This window comes from Camelina sativa, chromosome 11, assembly GCF_000633955.1.
Source record: "Camelina sativa cultivar DH55 chromosome 11, Cs, whole genome shotgun sequence".
NCBI classification, from domain to species: Eukaryota; Viridiplantae; Streptophyta; class Magnoliopsida; order Brassicales; family Brassicaceae; genus Camelina; species Camelina sativa.
The window spans coordinates 40,686,185-40,710,833 of NC_025695.1; the positions used below are offsets into that span (position 1 = coordinate 40,686,185).

The 24,649-nt window shown below is 37.0% G+C and overlaps 3 protein-coding genes across 3 annotated transcripts; 1 reads left to right on the plus strand and 2 right to left on the minus strand.

Annotated features, from left to right (window-relative positions):
• Positions 333–1,339, minus strand: LOC109127424 (uncharacterized mitochondrial protein AtMg00810-like). The gene is made up of 2 exons (XM_019232087.1): positions 1,262–1,339; positions 333–1,145 (listed from the first exon to the last, which is right to left on the minus strand). Exons 1-2 carry the CDS (start codon positions 1,337–1,339, stop codon positions 333–335), a joined length of 891 nt encoding a protein of 296 aa, XP_019087632.1.
• Positions 3,973–4,563, minus strand: LOC104728825. The gene has a single exon (XM_010447754.1). The coding sequence runs from the start codon at positions 4,561–4,563 to the stop codon at positions 3,973–3,975; it is 591 nt and encodes a 196-aa protein (XP_010446056.1).
• Positions 13,014–13,882, plus strand: LOC109127425 (uncharacterized mitochondrial protein AtMg00810-like). The gene is made up of 2 exons (XM_019232088.1): positions 13,014–13,158; positions 13,215–13,882. The coding sequence occupies exons 1-2, from the start codon at positions 13,014–13,016 to the stop codon at positions 13,880–13,882; spliced, it is 813 nt and encodes a 270-aa protein (XP_019087633.1).

Sequence of the window (24,649 nt, forward strand, 5' to 3'; positions counted from 1 at the left end):
TGAAGATGAAGATGAAAATGAAGATGAAGATGAAGATGAAGGTGAAGGTGAAGGTGAAGGTGAAGGTGAAGGTGAAGCTGAAGCTAAGCGGAAGATGAAGATGAAGATGATGATGAAGATGAAGATGAAGATGAAGATGAAGGTGAAGGTGAAGGTGAAGGTGAAGATGAAGGGTTTGATGTTACTTGCTTTGACTGTGTAAACTTATTAAACTCCGTAGAGAATTCTATTAATGAGGCAATCCTTATATACGTACAAGAGGAGTAGCCTCCAAGCAATATAGTTACAAATTTTACATTATCTACATAAAGGAAATATTCTATATTCCTATTCTAACACCCTCCCTCAGTCAGAGCAGGAGGTGGCCAGATATTCAGACTGGAACGAAAGTCACAAAATATGGTAGTGGGAAGTCCCTTTGTGAAGATGTCGGCGTATTGGAGAGACGACAGAACATGAAAGACTTTGACTTGACCATGAGCCACATTTTCCCAAACAAAATGTATATCAATTTCGATATGTTTGGTGCGCTGGTGTTGAACTGGATTAGACGAAATGTAGACCGCACTAACATTATCATAAAAGACAAGGGAGGCTTTGGAGAGAGGACAACGTAACTCAAGAAAAATATTATGTATCCAAGTAGCCTCAGCGACCACATTCGCAACACCTCTATATTCTGCCTCAGAACTAGAGTGTGACATCGTACATTGACGTTTTGATGACCAAGAGATGAGATTATCACCCATGAAGACACAAAACCCAGAGGTTGATCGGCGAGTCGTAGGACATCCAGCCCAATCTGCATCAGTGTAGGCGATAAGATCGTTAGAGGATGATGTATAGAGCTGGAGACCATGATGGATAGTACCCTCAACATATCGGAGAATGCGTTTAAGTGCACTGAAATGAGGTACTCGCGGATCATGCATGTACAAGCATATTTGGTGGACGACATATGATATGTCAGGAAGAGTGATAGTGAGATATTGCAATGCCCCAGCAAGACTGCGATACAAGGTAGGATCATCAACTGCATCACCAACCGCTTCAGCAAGTTTTGACAGTGTATCAACTGGTGTGAGGCAGGGTTTGCAATTCGTCATCTTTTCTCGGTGAAGAATATCAGCAGCATAGTTTTGTTGCTGAAGAAATAAACCAGAGGAGTTATGAGAAAAATTGATACCGAGAAAGTGATGTAGTTGACCAAGATCAGTCATAGCAAACTCGCGCTGCTAAGGGCCTTGACGATGGATTGTACGAGTAATAGAGATGATGCAATAAGCATAATGTCGTCAACATACAAGAGTAGATACGCAAAATCACGACCACGAGCCATCATGAACAGCGACGGATCCGCAATGCTTTGAATAAAACCAAGACAGCATGCATACGTAGTGAACCGCTCATTCTAAGCACGAGGGGCTTGTTTGAGACCATAGAGGGACCACTGGAGAAGACAGACATGATCAAGTTTGTCATGATCACGAAAGTCTGGCGGTTGGTGCATATAAACAGTTTCCTTGAGATCACCATGAAGAAAAGCGTTTTGCACATCCAGCTGATGAAGCGGCCACTGGCGTGATGTAGCGACATGAAGGACAGCACGAATGGTAGTAGGTTTCACCACCAGGCTGAAAGTCTCATCACAATCGACACCCTCCTGTTGTGATTTACCGTTTGCAACAAGCCGAGCTTTGTAGCAAGCAAGCGTCCCATCTGCATTAAATTTGTGTCTGTATAACCATAAAGAACGAACCACATTAGCATGCTTGGGCCGTGGTACAAGTGACCACGTCCCGGTTTTAATAAGAGCACCATATTCACTTTCCATAGCCCCATTCCAGTTGGGGTCTTTTGCCGCTTGTACATGTGAAGCAGGTAGGGGAGAGACATCCGCGGTATGGAGACACAAGCGCTGAATAGGCTTGGTAATGCCATTCTTACTGCGTGTAGTCATTGAGTGGGTAGAACCAGACGTAGGAGCTTGTGTTGGTGCAGGTACCGGTGCCGAGACTGGTGTAGGATGTGGTTCAGGTGAATGAGGCAGTGACGGAGCAGTTGGTGGTGGCGGTAACGGAGTGATGGACCGTGGTAGTGGAGGGACAGCGACGTACTCGTGAGGAATAGAAGGTGTAGAGCTGGGAGCAAATGGGAATCGATTCTCATCGAATATCACATGTCGGGAGAGAATAATGCGATTGGTACTGCGATCAAGACAACAAAAACCACGATGATCGGTCGGATATCCGAGAAAAACACAAGGTGTCGATCTTGGAGCTAGCTTATGTGGTGTCGTGGAGGTGAGATTTGGATAACAAAGAGAACCAAACACACGGAAATGGTGAAACTGAACCGGTGAGTGGTGTAACTTAACAAACGGAATCTCATTGTATATTGTCAAAGACAGGAGATGGTTGAGAGTGTAAAATGCGGTAAGGAGTGCTTCAGCCCAATAAATCAGCGGCATAGACGCTTGAACCAACAGAGTGCGGACAAGATTGTTGAGCGTGCGAATCATGCGTTCAGCTTTGCCATTTTGCTGGGACGTATACGGACAGGAGAAACGAAAACGAGTACTGGTGGTGGACATGAGATCATGAAATTGACGATTATCGTATTCACCACCGTTATCTCATTGGAGAAACTTGATTTCACTCTGAAAGTGCATCAGGACATACGCTGAAAAAAGAAGAAATTTCCCAAAAACATCACTTTTGTGACGAAGAGGATACACCCATACAAAGTGTGTGAAATCATCAACAAATAAAACATAATATCGAAGCCCACTAGAAGTAGAAATTGGAGATGTAAAAATATCGGTATGAATGATTTCAAATGGTTCACGAACAATAGAAGTAGATTTAAAGAAAGGGAGACGAGTGTGTTTTCCCAACTGACATGCATGACACAAAGTTGTCAAGTCAGCCTTACGAAATGAAATAAAACCCAAAGAAGCAAGAGAAGAAAGCGTAGAGATGCCCGAATGACCAAGACGACGATGCCAAAGAGAACCATTAACAGTGGAGACGGTGAGCGCTTGAGGAGATGTGAGAGTGGGTGGCGTAATCGTGTAGAGAGGGCCGCTACTATCACATCGGAGAAGCCGGTTCCGTGTGAGAACATCCTTAACAGAAAATCCAAAAGGGTCAAACTCAACAGTACATTGATTGTCAGTAACAAAACGACAAACCGAAACCAAGTTCTTAACAATAGAGGGACACACAAGAACATCACGAAGGTGGAGAGGACGAGATGAGGATGGTATGGCGGTGTGTCCGGTTTGAGTAACAAGGGCAGAAGACCCATTACCAACTGTAATATAGGGAATGGTGCTCTTATTAAAAGGGGGACGTAGCGTACTTGGCTTAGCCGTGACGTGGTTCGTTGCACCGGTGTCCATGTACCAGCTTGAATCAGATGGGTAGTGAATGCTCATGGAGCTAATCGCACTAGATAATGCAGAGGGAAGATAAGCAGGGGATTCGCCAACCGACGGAGTGGGATTGGCAAGATGAGTGAAGTGAGCTTCGCCTCGCATGTGTTGTTGCGGGTGTGATCAAAGTATGCTGCGTAAGTGAGCTGGATGGTGATGCGGAGAGTACAGCAGAGAGGACGATGTCGGACTGGCTGCGTAGCTGGGCTGGTATGGTGATGGGTAAGACCAACCATATGGACCCGAAGCCCAAGGCGGAGGATATGGCCAAGAGTGATTTGGTGGCCATGTTCTGTTGTTAGGTCAAGAGTTGTTGTAGTTGTTATAGCGTCTGCGTCCTCTGTTGTTACGACCGCCTCTACCACGTCCGCGACCGTTGCGTCAATAGTTACCACCGTGGTGATTGTCAGGACCTTGTGGAGGAGCAGACCGTTGGGGAGAGTTGGCACCCGTGTAGAGTACATCCGGTGAAGAAGAGTGATTTGTGTGACGCGATGCTGGGTTGACGAGTTTGTTGAGACGGTCCTCTTCCATACTTAACATTGAGCGAGCTTGGTAAAGGAAGGAAACGGTGTTTGATGCTTGATCACGTTGATGATGCTATCAAACTTGTCGGATAAGCCATTCAACATGTGCATCACCATTATACGATCAGAGATTGGAGAGTCGAGATTGGAGAGAAGTTCAGATAACGTCTTGAGTTTGTGACAGTATTGTTGGACAGTTTTGTCACCAATCTCAAGCGTACGAATCTCGTTTTCAAACTGGAGGATTTGAGCTTCTTTGTTGTCATGGAAGAGCGATTCGAGTTGAAGCCAGAGGTCACGGGCTTGCGATTTTTCCTTCAAGATCGTGTCAAGTAATTCTTCAGACACAATGCCATAGATCCACATCTTGACCAAGCCATCACGTTCCTTCCATTGTTTCTCGGTTTTGGGTGTGGATTTTTCCGAACCGTCAAGGAGACCTATCACACCGAAACTGGTACAGTGGGTTTCGAAGATCTCACGCCAAGTATCATAATTGTGTTTGTGGAGATCGAGGATCACGGGAACATGGGCACGGATCTGGCTAATACCAAACGGTTTTTCCGTGGTTGTAGGGGTCGATGATTCTGAGAGTGTCATCGTGGGAAAGAAGAAAGAGAACAAAGAGAGGAAGAAAAGGATAGAGAGAGAAAACGAGAGATAGAGAAAAAGAGAATTTGGTGGAAGAAGAAAAGTGCGGAGATGGATCAAGTTCTAGCAACCGAGAATAGGGTTAGTTAGGGTTAGCTCTGATACCATGTAAACTTATTAAACTCCGTAGAGAATTCTATTAATGAGACAGTCCTTATATACGTACAAGAGGAGTAGCCTCCAAGCAATATATTTGCAGATTTAACATTATCGACATAAAGAAAATTATATTTCTATTCTAACAGAATGAAAATATATTATTATTATGTTTTCTACAGACAAGACAAGAAGAATTTCCACTACAAATTGAATATATTTTCTATAGATAAAAAGGATTTCTACTCTAAATACAAAATGAATAGTAGATGTCTCCACATTGGCACTCTCTCCGTGGCAATGATTTTTTTTCTTTGCGCTTTTATGCATAACTTAGGAAGTTGCTCTAACACTCTACTGTTATACAATATCTCATTTAAAAAAAACAAATCCCCGTAATCTTACCATATTTCCACTCTCGTTTTTAGATCTTATTGAGTCATTTTATACCCTACCAATCCCGTTATACAATATCTCGTTTTTCAAGACATGTCGAGTGAGTTTGTAATGAGATCAGATTCCACTGTGAAAGAAAATTAAGAAAAAGAAAAAAAAAAAGCCATTTGATCTCCTTGTTGGCGGTGGTCTGCTGCTTCACTATCACCCCGACACCTCTCAAATTTGGAATACACCTAATTATGATATGTTCTTCCATCATTTTCTTCTCTCTAGTTTGGGGTTTTTTAAATTAAAATATACTCCCTCCATTTCAAAATGTATGATGTTTTACAAAAGCACACAAATTAAGAAATGTTTACTTTTTAAAAGTTCAACCAATCAGAAACAATACTGCATATTAAATAATATTAACTTAACCAAAAAATTGCATAGAAACTTGAAAACATTCTATATTATAAAACAAAATATCTTTCTAAAACATCCTATATTATGAAACGGAGGAAGTATTATTTAATCTATTAAAAAAAATTACTGTTTAATGTTTCATATCGACTGGTTAGGAACTAATGGCGACATCACTTGAAACTCTGCTTGCATCTTTCCAAAACAAAAAAGGATCACTGAATTAGGAAATGTGGCCAAAATATATAATCTTTATGGTTCTTGAGAAACATACCAGTTGAAGTGAGCCGTTTCTTGATCCATCACTACCGTTGGATATCACTTCAACGGTTGATGCAACCACGACAATACACTCAAACATCTCCGCCCATTTGTTCTGTAACAACCCCAAAAGCAAATCTGAGATGTTTATCAAATAAAATACTGGTTACTAGAGAGTATACAAGTTTCTCATACCGTGTCCATAAGAGCATCGACAAGAGCCACACTATTGATGAGAACTAAACCAGTTTCTCTTGTACACCCAGGTCTGACTATTGATTCTTTCTCACTCTTTGATCTCCATAAAAGATTTTCCAATTCAGCTAACTTCAACAACTCATTCGTAGTCCTACACGGCAAGATCCATAAACATCAGAGAAGTGCCACCGCTGAATCCATTCCCTATAGGCTATTTAATTTATATAAAAAAAAAAGTAGATTTTCATAAGCTATTCACGAAAACATATGGTATGGTGCTTAATACAATTAATTTGCTAATGGATGGAAGTATGAAAGTAATACTTATCTCGATAAAGATGTGAAGGAGACCGATTGTTTCCTCGATTGAGTAGTTGAAACGATATTCTACGGTGGGTTCGAAAGTACACATAAATATCATAACTTTACCATCAAAATTACAACTTTTCATTTTTAGTACTAAAAATAAAGTACCTTCATTTGAGTTCTTCTGTTCTGAAACCAAAACTTGATTTGCTTACTCTCCAAAGTAAGTTTTTCCCCAAGTTCCAACCTTTGCTTTTCATTAGGGTGAGGACACACTTTGAAGAAGGTACACTCGAAACAACAAATATTTCAAAAACTTTTGATGAAAATGAAAAAAAAGTTAGATGCTTTTGAAAAGAGAAACTACTTACGATTCGAGTTCTTGAATCTGGTAAGAAGTGTGCCTATGGTACATTGTCTTCTTCTTCTTCTTCTTCTTCTTCTTCTTCTTCTTCTTCTTCTTCTTCTTCTTCTTCTTCTTCTTCTTCTTCTTCTTCTTCTTCTTCTTCTTCTTCTTCTTCTTCTTCTTCTTCTTCTTCTTCTTCTTCTTCTTCTTCTTCTTCTTCTTCTTCTTCTTCTTCTTCTTCTTCTTCTTCTTCTTCTTCTTCTTCTTCTTCTTCTTCTTCTTCTTCTTCTTCTTCTTCTTCTTCTTCTTCTTCTTCTTCTTCTTCTTCTTCTTCTTCTTCTTCTTCTTCTTCTTCTTCTTCTTCTTCTTCTTCTTCTTCTTCTTCTTCTTCTTCTTCTTCTTCTTCTTCTTCTTCTTCTTCTTCTTCTTCTTCTTCTTCTTCTTCTTCTTCTTCTTCTTCTTCTTCTTCTTCTTCTTCTTCTTCTTCTTCTTCTTCTTCTTCTTCTTCTTCTTCTTCTTCTTCTTCTTCTTCTTCAATTGTCAGATTTTATCCGCAGTTTACCGCAAGATAATTTGTTTTTACATTATTGTACTTTAATCAATTTAATTAGATATATCTAATATTCTAAGATTTCTAATGTTAGCAAAATAATGAAATGATGAATTACCATTATAACACCAAGTTAATCATAATTTAAATTTATACTAGTATTGATCCAAACTTTACCTGCTATTTAATTTCGTCGCGAGATAATTTAAATCAGTTAATTATTTTTTTAAAAAAAAATCAAATTGCAACATATGTGAACAATTGTATTTTTATTATACATATTTTTATATAATAAATAATTTTAAAACAAATAAAATCATATAAAGAATGAAATTGGAAAATGGTAATTTATATTTATTATGGAGTGATTTTAGGAAATTTCAATCCCAGTTTCTTCCGGTGATCTGCGGCTTCTTGTGTACAAGAGGTTTCTCAAGTGGTCCTGTCACATAATCTGCAAAAAAAAAAAGAAACACTTAAAAGATTTGAGTTCTACAATGCATTAACATTTGGATATTGGTTACTATTATTGGAAATTTCATTTTGAGATTTTAACACACAATACACCTATTAGAAAAAGAAAATATACAAATATATTATTGGAAGTTTCATTTTCAGATTTTAACACACACACACACACAAATCCATATACCCCTACTAGAAAAAAGACAATATACAAATATATACCCTAAAAATATCTGTAAAAAAGTCATTTTGAAGAAAATATCATTTTGATTTCTAGAGATACAGAGTACACAAGTGTACATGTAACCACGCAGGACAATCGGTTGAGTAATTTATTGCTCAAGTGCTCATATGCAAAACAAAGCGTATTTATACCAAAGGTCAGATTTATATAGTTTGGTGAGAGGATCGCAGGATCCATGTGGACACAAAACACAAACATTTTAACAAATTTTCCTAATTTCTATATACAAGTTGTATAATACCAATATATAGATAAAGAGGACTAAAAACATATATGGCTTCATGAAATTATAAATCGAGCAATACTTTACTTGTTTCACTGAAATATATTTGTACATGTATCTGATTTTAAAAGTTATTCTTTATTGGTTTCTACTAATGGTTATCGATCGTTGAGTTACCACTTGTACTTTAGATTTTATTTTTTAAGGACTACAAGATATATATATTGTAATGATTTAGAGTCGGTGTACAATTAGTAGATATAGATTGGATTGTTGTATGAATTTTACGATGAACAGGCGTATGGGGAATGAGAGAGAGAGAGAGAGAGAGAGAGAGGGGTATAAGAAAACCCATAGGCGAAGAGACAATGGCAAAGCTTTTGCTCGTTGTAACTAAAATGACTCGTGATGTCTACGTGACTGGTTCATACATAATGTCATCATCCTTTTTCTAGAAAAATACTTAAAAGGTGATCTTTTTGTATTTACTCCCTCCCTCTCAACCAATCAGAATGTTTTATCTAATATTTTATTTTAAAAATAAAACAAAATTAAATTAAAAAGCAAAATAAAATAAAAAAACAAATTATGAATACTTTTATTTAAAAAAAGTTAAATATTGGTTTGGTTTATATTTTACAATTAAACAAGGTTATATATCGGTTTGGATTTATAAATGAGAATTAAGGTTTAGATTTTATAATTAAAACGAAAGTATATGTCCGTTTGGGTTTACAAATGAGGTGGTTAGGATTTAGATTTTACAATTAGAACAAAATTATATGTCGGTTTGAGTTTACAAATGAGATTGTTAGGGTTTAGATTTTACAATTAGAACGAAATTATATATCGGTTTGGGTTTACAAATGAGATGGTTAAAGTTTAGATTTTATAATTGGAACAAAATTATATATCGGTTTGGGTTTACAAATGACATGGTTAGAGTTTAGATTTTACAATTAGAACAAAATTATATATCGGTTTTGATTTACAAATGAGATGGTTAGGGTTTAGATTTTACAATTAGAACGAAATTATATATCTATTTGAGTTTATAAAAGAGCGGTTTAAGTTTCTAATTTTATAATAATGTATACAGATTTTATTTATTTATTTTATAAGAGGGTGAATGAAGAGGTTCATCCCTAGGGGTAAACCCAAGTATTGCTCCTTTTTCTATTCACTCTTTCTAGAACGTCACACATACCTTAATAAGTTACCGTCGTATTTAATTTTATTTTCCTAAATGATGCCTATGAAAAAGCAATAGTTATATAATTATTATGAGCTGAAACAGAAATAAAAATGAAATCTATAACTACATTAAGATTATTAAATGAGCTACTAAATTTAACTATGCAAATAATACATGATATAAAAAAGTTCATGTGTATTGGAAAACTAATGAGAGATAGAATTTATTTATTTGTTTATAGTTTACAATCTTTTTCTATAGTGAAACGTCGATGTAATTTTTGTTTTGATGTATATTTGTTCTGCAAGGATTTTTAAAATCTACTAGAAAATTAAATTTGTTCGTCGTGCAGCCAAAGTTGGTGTTATGGGTTACTGGTCAATCGTCAGGAAGGATACTTAGGACAATGGCATAGTTTCTGGTTACAACTCTATTGTAAAGTGATCAAAGCAAAATGATGGTAACTCTTGCAACGACTGAAATATTTACAAATTTTCAAACTATAAAGATCTCACCCACAACAATTTGTCCTACAAACTCCGGCATCGAAATTGTAGCCAAATACGCCTCCCGATCCTTCCATTTCATCTTCTCTGCTTGCACAGCTAAGAAAACCAGACTCCCTAGAGTCGGCCTCACTCCCTCATAAAATCAACTCCTCACTCCAGGCCTCTCAAACACAACTTTACCCCGATGAAAGTCCAAATGTACTCGATACAGGTGTAACCAATCCACGCCCAAAATCACATCATACAACTCCACTGGACTAATAACCAGGTCTGCCGACATTGACTTCCCAGCCACCTGAATATCCCTACTCTCGCACGTCCTTGGACCTGGATCATCCTGCCTCCAACAACCTTAACGCTCCTGAACTGCTCTCTGGGATCTCTACGAATGTTGTCCTTCTCAGCACACTTTGGGGTAACAAAGCAATGAGTAGCTCCGGAGTCGAACAACACATGGGACAGAAGTCCATCCACCAATAAGGTCCGTACACAAACCCTATGCACTAAGAACCCCAACATTCATCACAAACACCCATAATATACAAAAATGACAAAAACCACAAAGTAAAGTTTAGAAATTATACTTGTGATCGCGTTAGCACTGGTTCCTCCCGTCTATATGGTCGGGTACACACGCGGCGCCTCTGGTAATGGCAACACCGTCTGCCTCACCTGCTGCACTCTTGGTTGTAACTCTGCCACCGCCATCGGATGCAGCTTGAGACACGCCGATCTGAGATGTCTCGCCTTTCTGCAATGGTAGCACACCCGAGTCATCAGCAGTGCTGGTTGGTTACCCTTCTGCGGAAAAATTGCCACCCTGTGCTCCAAGCTACCACACCCGAAGCACCCCGCACCACAAGACCCCGACCTCTGCATGGTGTCAAACTTCCACTTCTGCCCCTACGCAGGCTTTCTGCCCTTGCTAGGATCAGAATGTGGCTGAGTTTGCTTCGTCTGTGCTTAAGGATTGACCACCACCACCTGTGACCTCAAGTAATCTTCTATCCCGACTGTTGTCTCCAACAGCTTCACTTTCGTAGCGTACCTCCTCACCCTGCACTGAGTCCTTAGGTCATCCCGAAGAGCCAACAAGAATCTCCGTATCTAAGCCGACTCTGGCTCCACAGCCCAAACTGCATACACCACAAGCCGAGTGAACTCCGCATCTAGCTCCTGCACAGTATGGTTCACCTGGTTCATCCCCAAGAACTGCGCCTCCATGCGATCTAGTGCCTTCTACGGGAATAAATTTGCGTTGAACTCTCCCACAAAGCCCATCCAAGTCATCCTCCACTGCACTTTTCGATCTGTAACCAACCTCCACAACACACTTGCATCTCCCAACAGTTAGTGCACTGCCATGTCCAGCCGATAGTGGTCAGGACATCGAAGCGACTAGAAGATGTCCTCTATCTGCTTCCTCCACTCATCTGCTACACTCATATCCATACTCTCAGGTAAGTATCCCGCACTCACATGTCGTAGTTGCACCAGCATATGAACATACTGTGCATCCACTACCTCGGCCCCTGGCTGCACGCCTACCTACAATCCAGCCACAGGCTGCACCGCTTGACCCTACCCACAACCCACAGGCGGTACCATCAGAACCTTCCCACCAACTGCTGGCGGCACTACAAGAGCCTACAGACCAACCAGTGACGGCGCCACTACTGGAAGCCGCATCAAAACCTGAGCCAGCAAGCCCGCCAAGACATCCTCCCGACCTGGAGCACCATCCGCTGCAACCCCCATATTCGGGGCAACACCGGTACCGACATCGGGCCCACCATCCCTGCTGATACCATCACCAGCCAAGTCTCTAGGCATTCTAGGATGAACCTGCGACTCTACCACCTCATCATTGGCCATGCTCTGGGTTACTTTCACAGTGGCCATCTTGTGTCGACCGACACTTTGCTCGACATCCCCGAAACTCTAGCAGTGTCAATCGACACCTCCATATGGTGTAGACCAACACTTGCCAAAGCCCTCGATTCGTCCTCACGTTGGTGTCGACCGACACACACCTTATTTCGATCAACACTCATGTCGAGCATTGCTTCTTTTCAATCGGGAAATCCGAATCTCAACTCCAAACTTCTACAATTCAATTCACACGATCTCAGAAACGAATCCATGCCTCATGAGCCACTGAAAACACATAGAACTAATAGAAAGACAATTACATATGACACAAAATCACATAAACAAAGATCTTAGCTTAGAATGAGATATATGTAAATATTTTATATCTTTAGAATCTCTAAGATACAATGCTATCACGTATAAGCAACTATACATGTATAAATACTTGGCTTCTATTATTGAATAAAGACACTTTTTGCACAATATTTCATGGTAGCAGAGCAGAAAAAATCCTTGATCTAATCTTTTTCTTTTCTCTACCATAGCAGCCGTTGGTGTCCTTTGCACCGCCGCTGTTCTTGTTTTTTTTCTTCAACCAACTATTATACTAAACTACTACTACCTCTCTAATACTACACGATGGCTGGAGATGATCCTTCTAAGCTTCCGCTTTCTTCGCAAGACAGCACTACTGCCGCCTCATCACCTAAACACTCTCCCTACCTTCTTAGTGCATGAGACAATCATGGCGCCTTGATATCTTCTGTTGTTCTCAAGGAGAATAATTATGCCGAGTGGGCTATGGAGCTCCAAAATTCTCTTCAAGCAAAGACCAAGCTTGGGTTCCTTGATGGATCTATTCCCAAGCCGGTGTCTGAACCTGAACTTGGTATGTGGTTAGCCACAAATTCTATGATCGTTGGCTGGATCCGCACTTCCATTGACCTACCTATTCGTTCAACGGTTTCCTTCGTATCTGATGCATCTCAATTGTGGGAGAATATTCGACGGTGTTTCTCCGTAGGGAATGGTGTGCGTAAGACCCTTCTAAAGGATGAAATCGCTGCTTGCAAACAAGATGGTCAACCTGTCCTCGCTTACTATGGCCGTCTGAAGAAACTATGGGAAGAAGGCCATAAACAATAAATGGGTTTACAAACTCAAGTTCCACTCTGATGGTACCCTCAAGCGTCACAAGGCGCGCCTCGTGGCTATGGGTAATCACCAGAAAGAAGGTACTGAATACAAAGAAACTTTCGCTCTCGTCACAAAATTGACAACTGTTCGGTCTCTGTTAGATGTTGCAGCTACAAAGGATTGGTAAGTCCACCAGATGGATGTCCATAATGCTTTTCTCCATGGTGATCTCGAGGAGGAAGTGTACATGAGACTATCACCAGGTTTTAAATGTTCTGACCCTTCCAAGTATGTCGTCTCCGTCAATCCTTGTATGGTCTCAAACAAGCCCATAGATGATGGTTTGCCAAGTTTTCTGCTGCTCTCCATAAGATTGGTTTTACTCAGAGTTATGCAGATTACTCATTGTTCACCTACCGAAGTGGTGATAAGATTATCCATATTCTCGTCTATGTAGATGATTTCATTTTTGCTGGGAATGATCTTGCTGCTCTCAATAGTTTTGAAGCTCAGCTTCACCAATGTTTTCACATGAAAGATCTTGGTAAGTTGAAATATTTTTTGGGTATTGAAGTCTCTCGCGGTCCTGATGGTATTTGTCTCTCTCAACGAAAGTATGCGTTGGACATCATTAACGAAGCTGGATTGCTCGGTTGTCAGCCATCTGCTGTTCCCATTGAACTTAACCATCATTTAGCTTCTGATAAGGGCCTGATGCATGATCTCGCACAATATAGACGTCTTTTTGGACGTTTTATCTACCTCACTATCACTAGACCTGATTTGTGTTATGTTGTTCATATTCTTTCCCAGTTTATGAAATCTCTGCGTGCAGCTCACTGGGATGCTGCTCTTCGCCTTGTTCGCTATCTTAAAGGCTCTCCTGCGCAGGGTATCTTACTTCGCTCCGACAGTGCGATTGTTGTTTCTGCTTACTGTGACTCTGGTTACAACGCCTGTCCGCTCACGCGTCGCTCTCTCTCTGCTTATGTTACCGATTTGGGGGACTCTCTGATCCCGTGGAAGACAAAGAAGCAAGACACTGTTTCATCTTCTTCAGCTTAAGCGGAATATCGCGCAATGGCTTATACTCTCAAAGAAATCAAGTGGTTGAAATGAGATATATGTAAATATTCTATATCTTTAGAATCTCTAAGATACGATGTTATCACGTATAGACAACTACACATGTATAAATAATTGGCTTCTATTATTGAATAAAGACACTTTTTGCACAATATTTCAAAGCCCTCACGTAGTTATTTTAAGTTACAAATTTGAAAATTTCGGAGTTTTCCGGCGACTTACGTATATATTTCATCTTGGTTCACTTGAAAATTTGTAATTTCGAATAGGGTTTTTGAGAATTTTATGTGTGGGAACTTTTTATAAAAGCATCTAGCTTTGCTTTGATATGCAAGCCGCCTAGTGTTTCCGTATGACTCAGTAACTGATTTGAATCTGTAATGCAGATTAGTTGCATGAATAGATAAATGGTGGTGGGTAGACAGAAGAAGAAGACCAAAATATGTGACCATGGGAAGGAAGATTTGTTAAGCCAGTTACGAGAACCTTTGATATCTGAAATACTCTGTAGTCTTTCTACACAAGATGCTGTCAGAACAAGCCTTTTGTCCACAAGATGGAGAAATCTTTGGCGATGAGTTCCTGATTTGGACTTACACTTCGATGCGTTCCTGATTTTGTCCAACTTTGATGCTTTTTTTGTGAGTTTCGTTGAAAGATTTCTTGTTTCCCACAAGGACAGGGAGTTATGGATACGCAAACTTCGGCTATGTTTTGTTTTTCGTCATCATCGTCCTATCTATGATCTCACATCATGGATTGATGTTTTGTGTAACGTCCCGACTGCCACCTTTTACTGGGCCCCATATCCAATCCCAGTCCATGGGCTACCTTTTTTAATGGGCTTCACGTCCTCTCACTAGGCCAGTGAGCCCATCCATATCCGACGGTCGGTTTGCTACGTTCGGAAGGTTTTAAAGACTTGTTACCGTCCTTACGAATCACCACATGATCGTTTCCTGTGTTTTGTCCTCACTCGCACAGTTCCGACAGTCACTTCCCGGAAGGTCACCCATCCTGAGACTACTCCACCATAAGCATGCTTAACTGTGTAATTCTCTCAAGACCCTTAACCGAAAAGATAAGTGCATTTTGGTGACATAGGTGACCAAATCAATTATTTTAATATAATATAAGCTAAGTACAAGTTACAAGTGTATATATGCTCTTCACACTACAAGATAAAGATAAGTTCAAAGAATGGTCCAAACATTTTCACAAAATTATCGTTTTATGTTTTTTAATTTGTTCAAAGAATGGGAACAAGACAGAAAATTTGGAAATAGTTAAAAGTAAAACGAAAACACAATAGGATGAGAAAAAATAAGACGAAACCAAGAAAAAATGTAAATAACCACCAAGAAAACTTAAAAAACTTTGTTAAATATAATATTTATTTATCGATGAAGCGAAAGAAATACCAACCTTTATAATCCATTAGATAACACACATTGCTATAGTAAATTAAATGCATTTGATCCATATAAGTTATAATAACTTTAAAAATTTTAGGAAATACAAGAGGGACGGGATAGTAATATATATTCAAAAACATTTCTAGAGCTATCTATTTCAAATAACGAATATGAGACGTGAACGCTAAAATACATTTTCTAAACTATTTCCGATTGAATACGAGACAAGAATTTTGGGTAAAAAGACGAGATTTGAAAATTTTGATAACTAAAGATATATATTTTGTTGGTGGATCCCGCAGATTTTCAAGTTGTTTCAAGCTTTTCAAAACAAACAAAACATCAAATTATATATCTTATATATTTTTCAGATATATATATATATATATATATTCGAATATATAGTATTAAAATCTTATAATAATTTGTAATAGTTATGACATAATTATCAAAATTTAAGTTTTCTGAAACCATATTTGTATTTATGGTAAAACTATTTATTCTTAATATTAATCAATTTTAGCTTGATATATATTTTATAAGTGAGAGGAAAGGATTTATTGAGCAACTGGAGATATTCACTATTTAGGTTTAGAGGGACGGGTTTTTACGGGTAAAGAAAATATTATATATGTTAGAAGTGATGGCTATCGGGACATGGTTTTTTTTACATGGTTTAGACTTAATTTTTGAAATCAGTCTCGCACGTATGTGCGGATCTGAATCTAGTAGTTCACTAAAGTAATATCTCTGTGTACTTATCTAAACAATGTTGTTAGAAATTTAACCCTATTATCTGGCATATTTTAAAAAACGTTATTACATTTTAATTAATTTAATAAGTAGCCAAAAAAGTTGATATTGGTTTACAAAATAATAAAATAATATTTTTGAAATTATTTAACAGATTCTTTTTATTGTTTCAGAAACCTTAGGAAACAATAACAAACTATTTAGAATAATTATAAAACTAAGATTAAATATATGCATCCCAAAATCATTTAATAATGACATATTTTAAAACTAAGATACAACATTACTTATATTTTAAAATATAAACTATTAGATCTAATTTATTTAACATTTTTTTGCACTGCACATCAACGCATTGACATTTTATTAAAATTTAAGAAATCCCAAATATTATATTTTATTTAATATAGTATATACGACCAAAAAAAATAATCAAAAAGTTAAATCGAGATTTCTAAACACGAGCGCTTCAATACAGGTTCTGTTTTATTTTTCTAGAATTTACCAAATATATATGATTTACGGATTTGAACATTGTTTCATATACTGAAGACGAGTTGAAATCAAAGTATGAAACTAAGTAAATTAAATGTAAAAGTTTATAAAAATATATAGAATAAATCAAATAAAACTTCTACTATTATTATTTTATAACTAACAAATTACAATAAAGTTTACGCAAACATTTTCCAGTGATGTAAAGCACGGATAACTATCTAGTTATGAGTTTATTTCCCAATTCTTGGAAACTCAAATTCAAATATGCGTACATAACTCCTACATGGAAGAACGTCAAGACGCACAGTAAGATTGTAGCCTTCATTGATGCCAATTGGGATTACAATAATGCACCACTTGAAGATTTCAGTTTCACAGTCGCAAAGGTGATGGAAGACATTGTCTCTAGTGGTATATTTGTCAGGACCCCTAACCGTCCAAGGAAAGCTTCTGAGTATGTAAGCTTCTTATGATGTTGAAGTTGTTCTCAGTGTGATCAGGGATGTCTAAGTACTAGCTGGTTCAGTCTTTTGAATGGGGTTAGCTTGGACTTCTGACTTTTAGAATGCTTTTTAAACCCATCGTTTTCACTCTGATTGAGTTGTTATTATATAATGAAGAATGACATTTTTCTAGTATTTAGATCTAAGTTATAGCTGCTGCAATTCTTGGTGGTGTTGATAACATTTGGATCGTAAGTCACATCTATACACATAAACATATTGACTCTCTTGGCATGGTTGATGTCATATTCTCTTATGTTGCTCAATCAGATCAGGTTTGGTTCTTTATTTCATTNCTAGCTTGGACTTTTCACTTTAGAATGCTTTTTAAACCCATCACTTTGACTATGATTGAGTTGTTATTATATAATGAAGAATGACATTTTTCTTCTATTTCATTATGTTCACAATCCAATCAGAGTCAAACCAATGAGTATAAAAAACATTCTCAAATCATAATTCCAATCTAGCTCCCTTCAAAAGATTAAACCAGCTAGAACATAGAAATTCATGATTACTCTAAGAACAACATCAGCTTAAAGACAAAAGATTTCTTTGAATTGCTTGGGGGTCTCGACAAGTATATCACTAGGGATAATGTTTTCCATATTCTTTGGAACTGTAAAATTGAAATTTTCAAGCTGCGCATTATTGTAATTCTGATAGGTTTCAATGAAGAATGCAATCTCAGTGTGTGCATTATGTAGTTTACATCCATTTTTATGCCCTCTTTCACATATTTGAATATGAATTTCCAAGACTGCAAAACTGACTGTTGCGTCATCATTACTATTATAATTAACCGAAAGGAGGCTTTTTAGCATCAATGTATTCAGATTTGAACAAGTCATGCATGCAAGTTTTAGAGACTTTCCTAATAATTAAATTTCTGAAACCTCAGGTCTTCAAGCAGTGAAAGTTGCACAACTGCTTGAGCAAATCCCTCGAATGTTAAATATCAGAGTACATTACATGTAAGGTTTCTCAGATTACTCAACTGGTAAGATGCATTTCATATACAAGACTAGAATTCCTTTAAATTCAAATCATGTTGACCAAGTTTGATTACTATTATAATGAATCTTACTTACAAGGAATCAAACAACTATGTTATGTTTTGGTTTTGGATTTAAAAAAATTCAGATTATTTTTTTCTTCATTATTATCATTTTTTTTAATGGTTTTCTTTTAAAAACTTTTCTTCTATCATCATTTTGACTTAAGAATTTAATTTTTCTTTAAATGTTTTTACTTATATGTGCAATATTGTTATATTATTTTATATTTGTAAAAATATATTCACAACTAGCGCTAAAGTAATTTAGAACACTGGTAACAAGTTGAAAACATGTAATCTAACAATCTCACCCGAAACACATATCTTATCACTTAAACCAACGACAGTACTAGATTTGCTTATGAGTGTTAAGGATAGAATTAAAAGAGAACCTGTCGGCGATGTAGGTTAGGAGAGAATCGCTCAATAGTGATCTGACATGGCCTCAAGATCGATCACCTTTGGTTTGAGGTGATGTAGATCTTACGCCACATCGATGGGTCTTTAGAGACATGTTGCCACGGTCTGCACACCTTCTGAGCGTTGTCTAGTATCTCAGTCACGCTGAGACGTTGCGGAATCGAAGACGTCAAATCCGTCAGAAGATCCGCCTAGTTTCGGCTCTCCGCCTTTCATCAACGGTGGCATGGAAGTAGAAGACGGCGAAGTCATTTCTGAGGATCAAATGTCAAATCNTTTTAGACTTTACACCTTAGATTGTTCGTAGATTTTAAGTGGTTTTTTGGATTTTGACTTTCCAAAGAAAAAAAAGATTTATTACCCAGTCAAGATTTCATATAATTTTATTATCCATACAAGATTTCATATAATTTATTACCTATTCACGATTTTGCATTAGTAGTTTCCCTATAAAGGTTAAGAAATCTGAGTTTTAGACTTTTTACTATTTATTGGACAAAAAAAAAAAACATAACCCCAATTTTATAAGTTTGTTTTATCAACTTGCCACTTGTTTTTCTCCTTTATTTTTTATTTACTTACAAACTGATAAAAACTAACATATGTATATGCAAAACAACAATCGAATATAAATAGCAAAAGTCAAAAAATATTCATGACCTTCCTTGAAACTTTCGGCTTAGGGTTGACATTCGTTATTCAGTTTGCTAGGATTCAAGTTATTCTGATTTTGGATTATTTCAGATTTCCGAAAATAGCTTTATTAGGGACTGAATTTTGTTTTGTACGATCTGTTTTGGACCAAAAGCTTATAAGAAAATAAACATAACTAATTAATACTATAGATTTATTAGTATATTTAAATTTTCTTATATGTATATCTAACAAAATTATTGATCTTTAATGAATTTCAGTTAAATGGTTCATGTATCATGTTTATACATATAAGTCGGATTTGTCTTAAACCATTTGATTTTTGAATTTTTGATGCGGAGTTATTTCGTTTGGTAGATGATCAACCCCTATTTCGGTTTTGATTTTGGTTTTGGTTTTGGTTTCCAATTTGGTCCTCGTAGAATCACATACGTACAGTATTTAATGTTGGGTCAATCAAGCTTACTCTGACAAGGAATTTACACGATAAAAATCTACTCTGAAGTTTAAAAGACCAAAGAAACAACACATGTCTATCGAAACTACGTACTGAAAAGAGGGCACGAACGAACGAGTTCATTAATTACAAGTCTAGAGACACTTGTCATCATTGCATTTTTCGCAATGACCTAATCCGCTTATCCTTATCTAGTCACAAGACGAGTCGTGCGTACGCTGTAGACGACGTACATACTCACCCCTGCGATATAAGTATCTCACAACTTTGATCTTCTCGGAATACCACTTCTCCAAATCCTTAACAAGTATAACATTGAAGTACACGCGTCCCCGGCGTAACTCAAGATGTTCCAAGTTCGGACAGTTGTCAAATATGGCTTTTAAGCCGGTTTTGGATAATCCGTTCCCAAAAAGCTGGAGATGGCAAAGACCGGGCATTGTTTTAGCGATCGCTAGAGCAACGTCATCACCACTATTTACGTAACTATTGCCATATACCTTCAACGTTCTCAGATTGGGACAACACTGACCTACACCTTTCAAAAGCTCTTCTTCGATAAGCCGGAATGAAAACTCAACTTCTTCAAGCAATGGGAGTTTTACGACTGCTTCCAAAATCCCTCTTGTCGTTATTCCAAGGAAGTCGACAACTCTTAAGGCGTCTCAGATTACTTGATCTACAAATACTACAAACGAAAATAGAGGTTATCGAAAAGAAAAAAAAAACTAAAATTAAAAAATTCAAAAGAAAAATTCAAACTATCTTAGACGAAATTCTTTTCAAATTCAATGGAAAGCTAATTACTCTCCCGCAACGGCGCCAAAAGCTTGTGATGTGTGTCATTTTTCGTTTTAAAATCTTTTACCTTAAAAGACCACACGACTACTGCAAGTGCACAGTTAATCGGTTGAAGTATTTAAGGATCGATCCCACAGAGAGTAATAGCTAACACAAATTGAATTATAAAAGAAAGAACTTTGGTTAAGACTAAATAAGAAATTGGGGTTTTGGTTTTCCTAATATCTATTGCAAATAAAGAAAGCGTAAATAAAAGTTGTTTAAAACTATAAGACTAAGGCGTTGTGCGTTTGGAGTCATCTCAGGGTTTTCATGATTCTAAGCAATATTAAGTGTCAAGATCTAACAAGTTACATCTAATTTCGGTCTAGGTTGTCAACTACGAAACACTAATGAATTAACAAGCTATTATCGTAGAATGAAAGTCTAAAGTCTTCATACTTCGTTACTCAACTTACGCAGGCAACGACGCATGTCAACCAGCTAGTAAAACAAGTTCGATACATTCACCAAGCTCCGCAACTCAACTTACGCAGATTACGACGCGAGGTTTTGATATAACACTAGTTCGGAGAAGTAGGATAACGCGGTTAACGCTCCCGTTCTCTAGATCAGCACTTGGTGATCAATCTAATCACATGCATTAAAATAAATATGTCCCAAAAAAATTCTAATATAGAACCGAAAATCAGATCTAACAACCTAATTGAAGCGAACCATGAATTCTCATTGAATCACCCCATAAACCCAACAAGTAAACTACTCGCTCATGATGCAAAGAAACGATATTGATATTATAAAGTATAGCATCAAAAACGAATCAAATAACAAAAGAGGTTCAAAGAAACTTCTCTAGAGGTTCAATTATGCTAAACTTTTCTTTCAAAAACGTCTCATCCACTGCTATTACATTTCTGATAAATTCAAATCCTCTTAAACATTTACCTAAGGCAAAAAAAACAGGTAATTAAACCTTTGGTTACCTACAAGCTCTAGGTCAGCAATTGTACCAGGATTTGCTTTCTTTATCTTGTAGATATACTTGGGGAGTTGCTCATAATCACTTTCATGAGAACCTCTTAATAACTCACGAGCATTCCAAAGTTGGTGATAAGTTAGCGTTAAACCATTATTTTTAAGTAATGGTTTCTCCAAGTCCCTTGGTTTTAGTCCATGGCTAATACCACCAAAAAATATCCAATATGAGTTGGCTTATAATTTTTGGCGTAATTAATCCTAATGAAAAAAATTATAATCCAGAATACTCTGTTGTTTCATCTTTTGTTGTTGCTCGTACCCATTATTTTTGCACACAATAACAAATTTTTTAGTATCCGACTTAGATACTTTCCAGCCAAATTTATATTTTACTGAAAGCATCCATAACCTTTGTTGTAATTCATATTTGCTATTGAATTTTTCTTAAAAACCGGTTAGATTTCTTTAAACTTGTAGAGTCAAGGAATGTGATTTTGTTTTATGGGCTTAGTTACCGGCCTGAACTAAATTGAAAGCCCAAAAACAAGAGACGGTTGTGTCCGAAAATAATAAGGTTAAAAGATAAATATGAATCGTACCTTAAAAAAAAACACGAACTATTGCCGTATATACCTTCAACGTTCTCAGATTGGGACAAGAACTGACCGACACATTTCAAAAGCTTTTCTGTGATAAGCCGGAATGAAAACTTAACTTCTTCAAGCAATGGGAGTTTTACGACTGCTTCCAAATTCCCTATTGTCGTTATTCCAAGGAAGTCGACAACTCTTACGTACAATACTGAGTTATAACATGATTGTTATAACTTATAACATGATTTGATCATGAGAACAATAAAATAAAATGCAAAAATTTCATTCATAGAATCTTTCCAATTATATTTATCATACTAGACAGAACTAAGATTTATTCATGACTCGCAGAACATATACCACCAAATAAACCATATTGAACACTGCGAAATAGAATGCATTAAAAAATGCTGAACCGTTCAACAAAGTTTGACCTCTTAAACTTGCAAAGCAAGTAATAGTAATTGAATGTTTCAAGTGATGGGAAGAAACAGTTATAATCTTGATAATTTTTGCTCTAATCTTCACAATTTAGGGGCAAATCATATCACTTAAAACTATTACTGAAAAAAACTGGAAGATATATAGCATTGGAAATCAAGTCAAGGTCAATTAATCAAAATATTTCAGGAAGAAATTTGCATAAAACCCTAGAAACCTGTTGGCGGTGTAAGTGAGGAGAGAATCGCGCAAACCGACACGGCTGAGATCGATGGCCTGACGGTACATGGCCTAGAGATCATAGAACCGGGCGTGGGAGTTTCTTTGGAGCAGGAAGTCGATTTTACGCCACATCCAGGGGTCTCTAGAGACTCTTCGCCACGATCTACACACTTTCCGAGCTATGCTGAGTATCTCTTCCACACTAAGACGGAGCAGAATCAAAGACATTAATTCCGGTGGAAGCTCCGCCCAGTTTCTTTATTTTCCGTTCTTCATCGCCATGCCCTGACGCACACACAGCTATCCAAACAATGGTTTAATTTAGAGTATCCAATTTTTAGAAGCATATTATTTTAGACAAATAATTTTTGGCTTTTTATGTAAAAAATAAATATATTTTATAAGATATTTTATTATGATTAAATTTTATTGGACCTTTTGTTTTACATATATGTTTGTGGCTTTAAGTTAATCAAATATTTCTTATGTTAAAAAAATATATATATTGCATGTTGTTGATAAATTTATTAGTGAAGTTTTGATTTCCAACAAAANTAAATATATTTTATAAGATATTTTATTATGATTAAATTTTATTGGACCTTTTGTTTTACATATATGTTTGTGGCTTTAAGTTAATCAAATATTTCTTATGTTAAAAAAATATATATATTGCATGTTGTTGATAAATTTATTAGTGAAGTTTTGATTTCCAACAAAATATTATATTAAACGATTACAAAAAAATATAATTTTACTATTACTGTTTTTTTTCTACAAACTGTATATGTATTTGGTATCTGTTTTGTGTTTTGCTTGCTAACATTTAATTACTTTGAACCGGCCCGAAAAAATAACCACAAGTAAAGTTAGTTTCAGAGTTTTAGGCCTCTACGAAAAATACTATATTGATAAATATTAACTTTCCAATTTTATCGAGAAAATAAATTAAACCTTTCCTATTCCAACTTCAACCCATATTCCAATAGATAAACATTCTTAAAACCCTATGAACGCCTCCATAAAAAAAAAAGCATTAATCACGAAAGCTTCAACTTCTTCATCAATCTTCTCCTTTGTTGCTTTCGCTTCTTCCTTTTTTTTTTCTTTAAATAAAATGTAAAATTTATTCGAAAAAAACTTTTTACATCTGCTTTGTGTTGAGTGTTTGAAATTGTTTGAGATTTTATCTATTTGAGACTAAAGACGATGAAAAAAGAAAAATTATCTTGAAGCGAGCCATTGTTCCATTGCAGCCGTGTATTTTCCGTTTCCTTGAGTGTAGAGGGAGAACAGTCTGTCTCTGACATGCCGGTCCAGGAGTTTGATAAAAAGGGGAGCAGGGGTTTGGCCTTCTCCTTGTCTTCTGCTATTTCTTTCCTTCCATATAGTGTGGACTGTGGCCTGAAAAGTGTAGCGCAAGAGGTATAAAGTGACAGGGGTTTGCGTGGCGTCCGTGAGTAGAGAGAGGATGTGGTCCCATGATGTTGAAAATCTGTTGAGTAGAAGATTTGATGTTAGGCTTGTCCAAATTTCTGTTGAGAAGGGACAGGAGAAAAACAGATGGTTCATTGTTTCTAGAGAGCACGAGCAGAGAACACATGATGTGGTGAAATTTCCTCCCCAGGATTGCATACGGTCACCTATGGAGAGCCTATTCAATGTGGCTAACCAAGCAATGAAAGTGTATTTTGGTGTCGCTTGCGAGAACCAAATCACTGTCACCCAGTCTTTTTTATCATGACATTCCCGTAGCTGCAGCCATGTCTCCCTTGTTGTGAATTTAGTTGTGAACCGACCTCCTTTCCCTTTCCATAAGACTATGTCAGCTGCAGAAGTTGTCCCAAGTGAACGTATCTCATCTAGAGCCAGCTCTATTTGGTTGAGATAGTCCACACGGTGTCTACCGTTTTCTGTGGAGTAAAGCCTCTGCAACAGTTGCATCTAGTGGGAT

Coding starts and splice junctions, on each gene's coding strand:
- LOC104728825 (XM_010447754.1), bottom strand. CDS start 4,563: ATGACACTCTCAGAATCATCGACCCCTACAACCACGGAAAAACCGTTT.
- LOC109127424 (XM_019232087.1), bottom strand. CDS start 1,339: ATGGCTCGTGGTCGTGATTTTGCGTATCTACTCTTGTATGTTGACGAC. Junction 1,146..1,261: donor TTGCATCATCTCTATTACTC/GTACAATCCATC, acceptor TTATTTCTTCAG/CAACAAAACTATGCTGCTGA.
- LOC109127425 (XM_019232088.1), top strand. CDS start 13,014: ATGGATGTCCATAATGCTTTTCTCCATGGTGATCTCGAGGAGGAAGTG. Junction 13,159..13,214: donor AAACAAGCCCATAGATGATG/GTTTGCCAAGTT, acceptor AGAGTTATGCAG/ATTACTCATTGTTCACCTAC.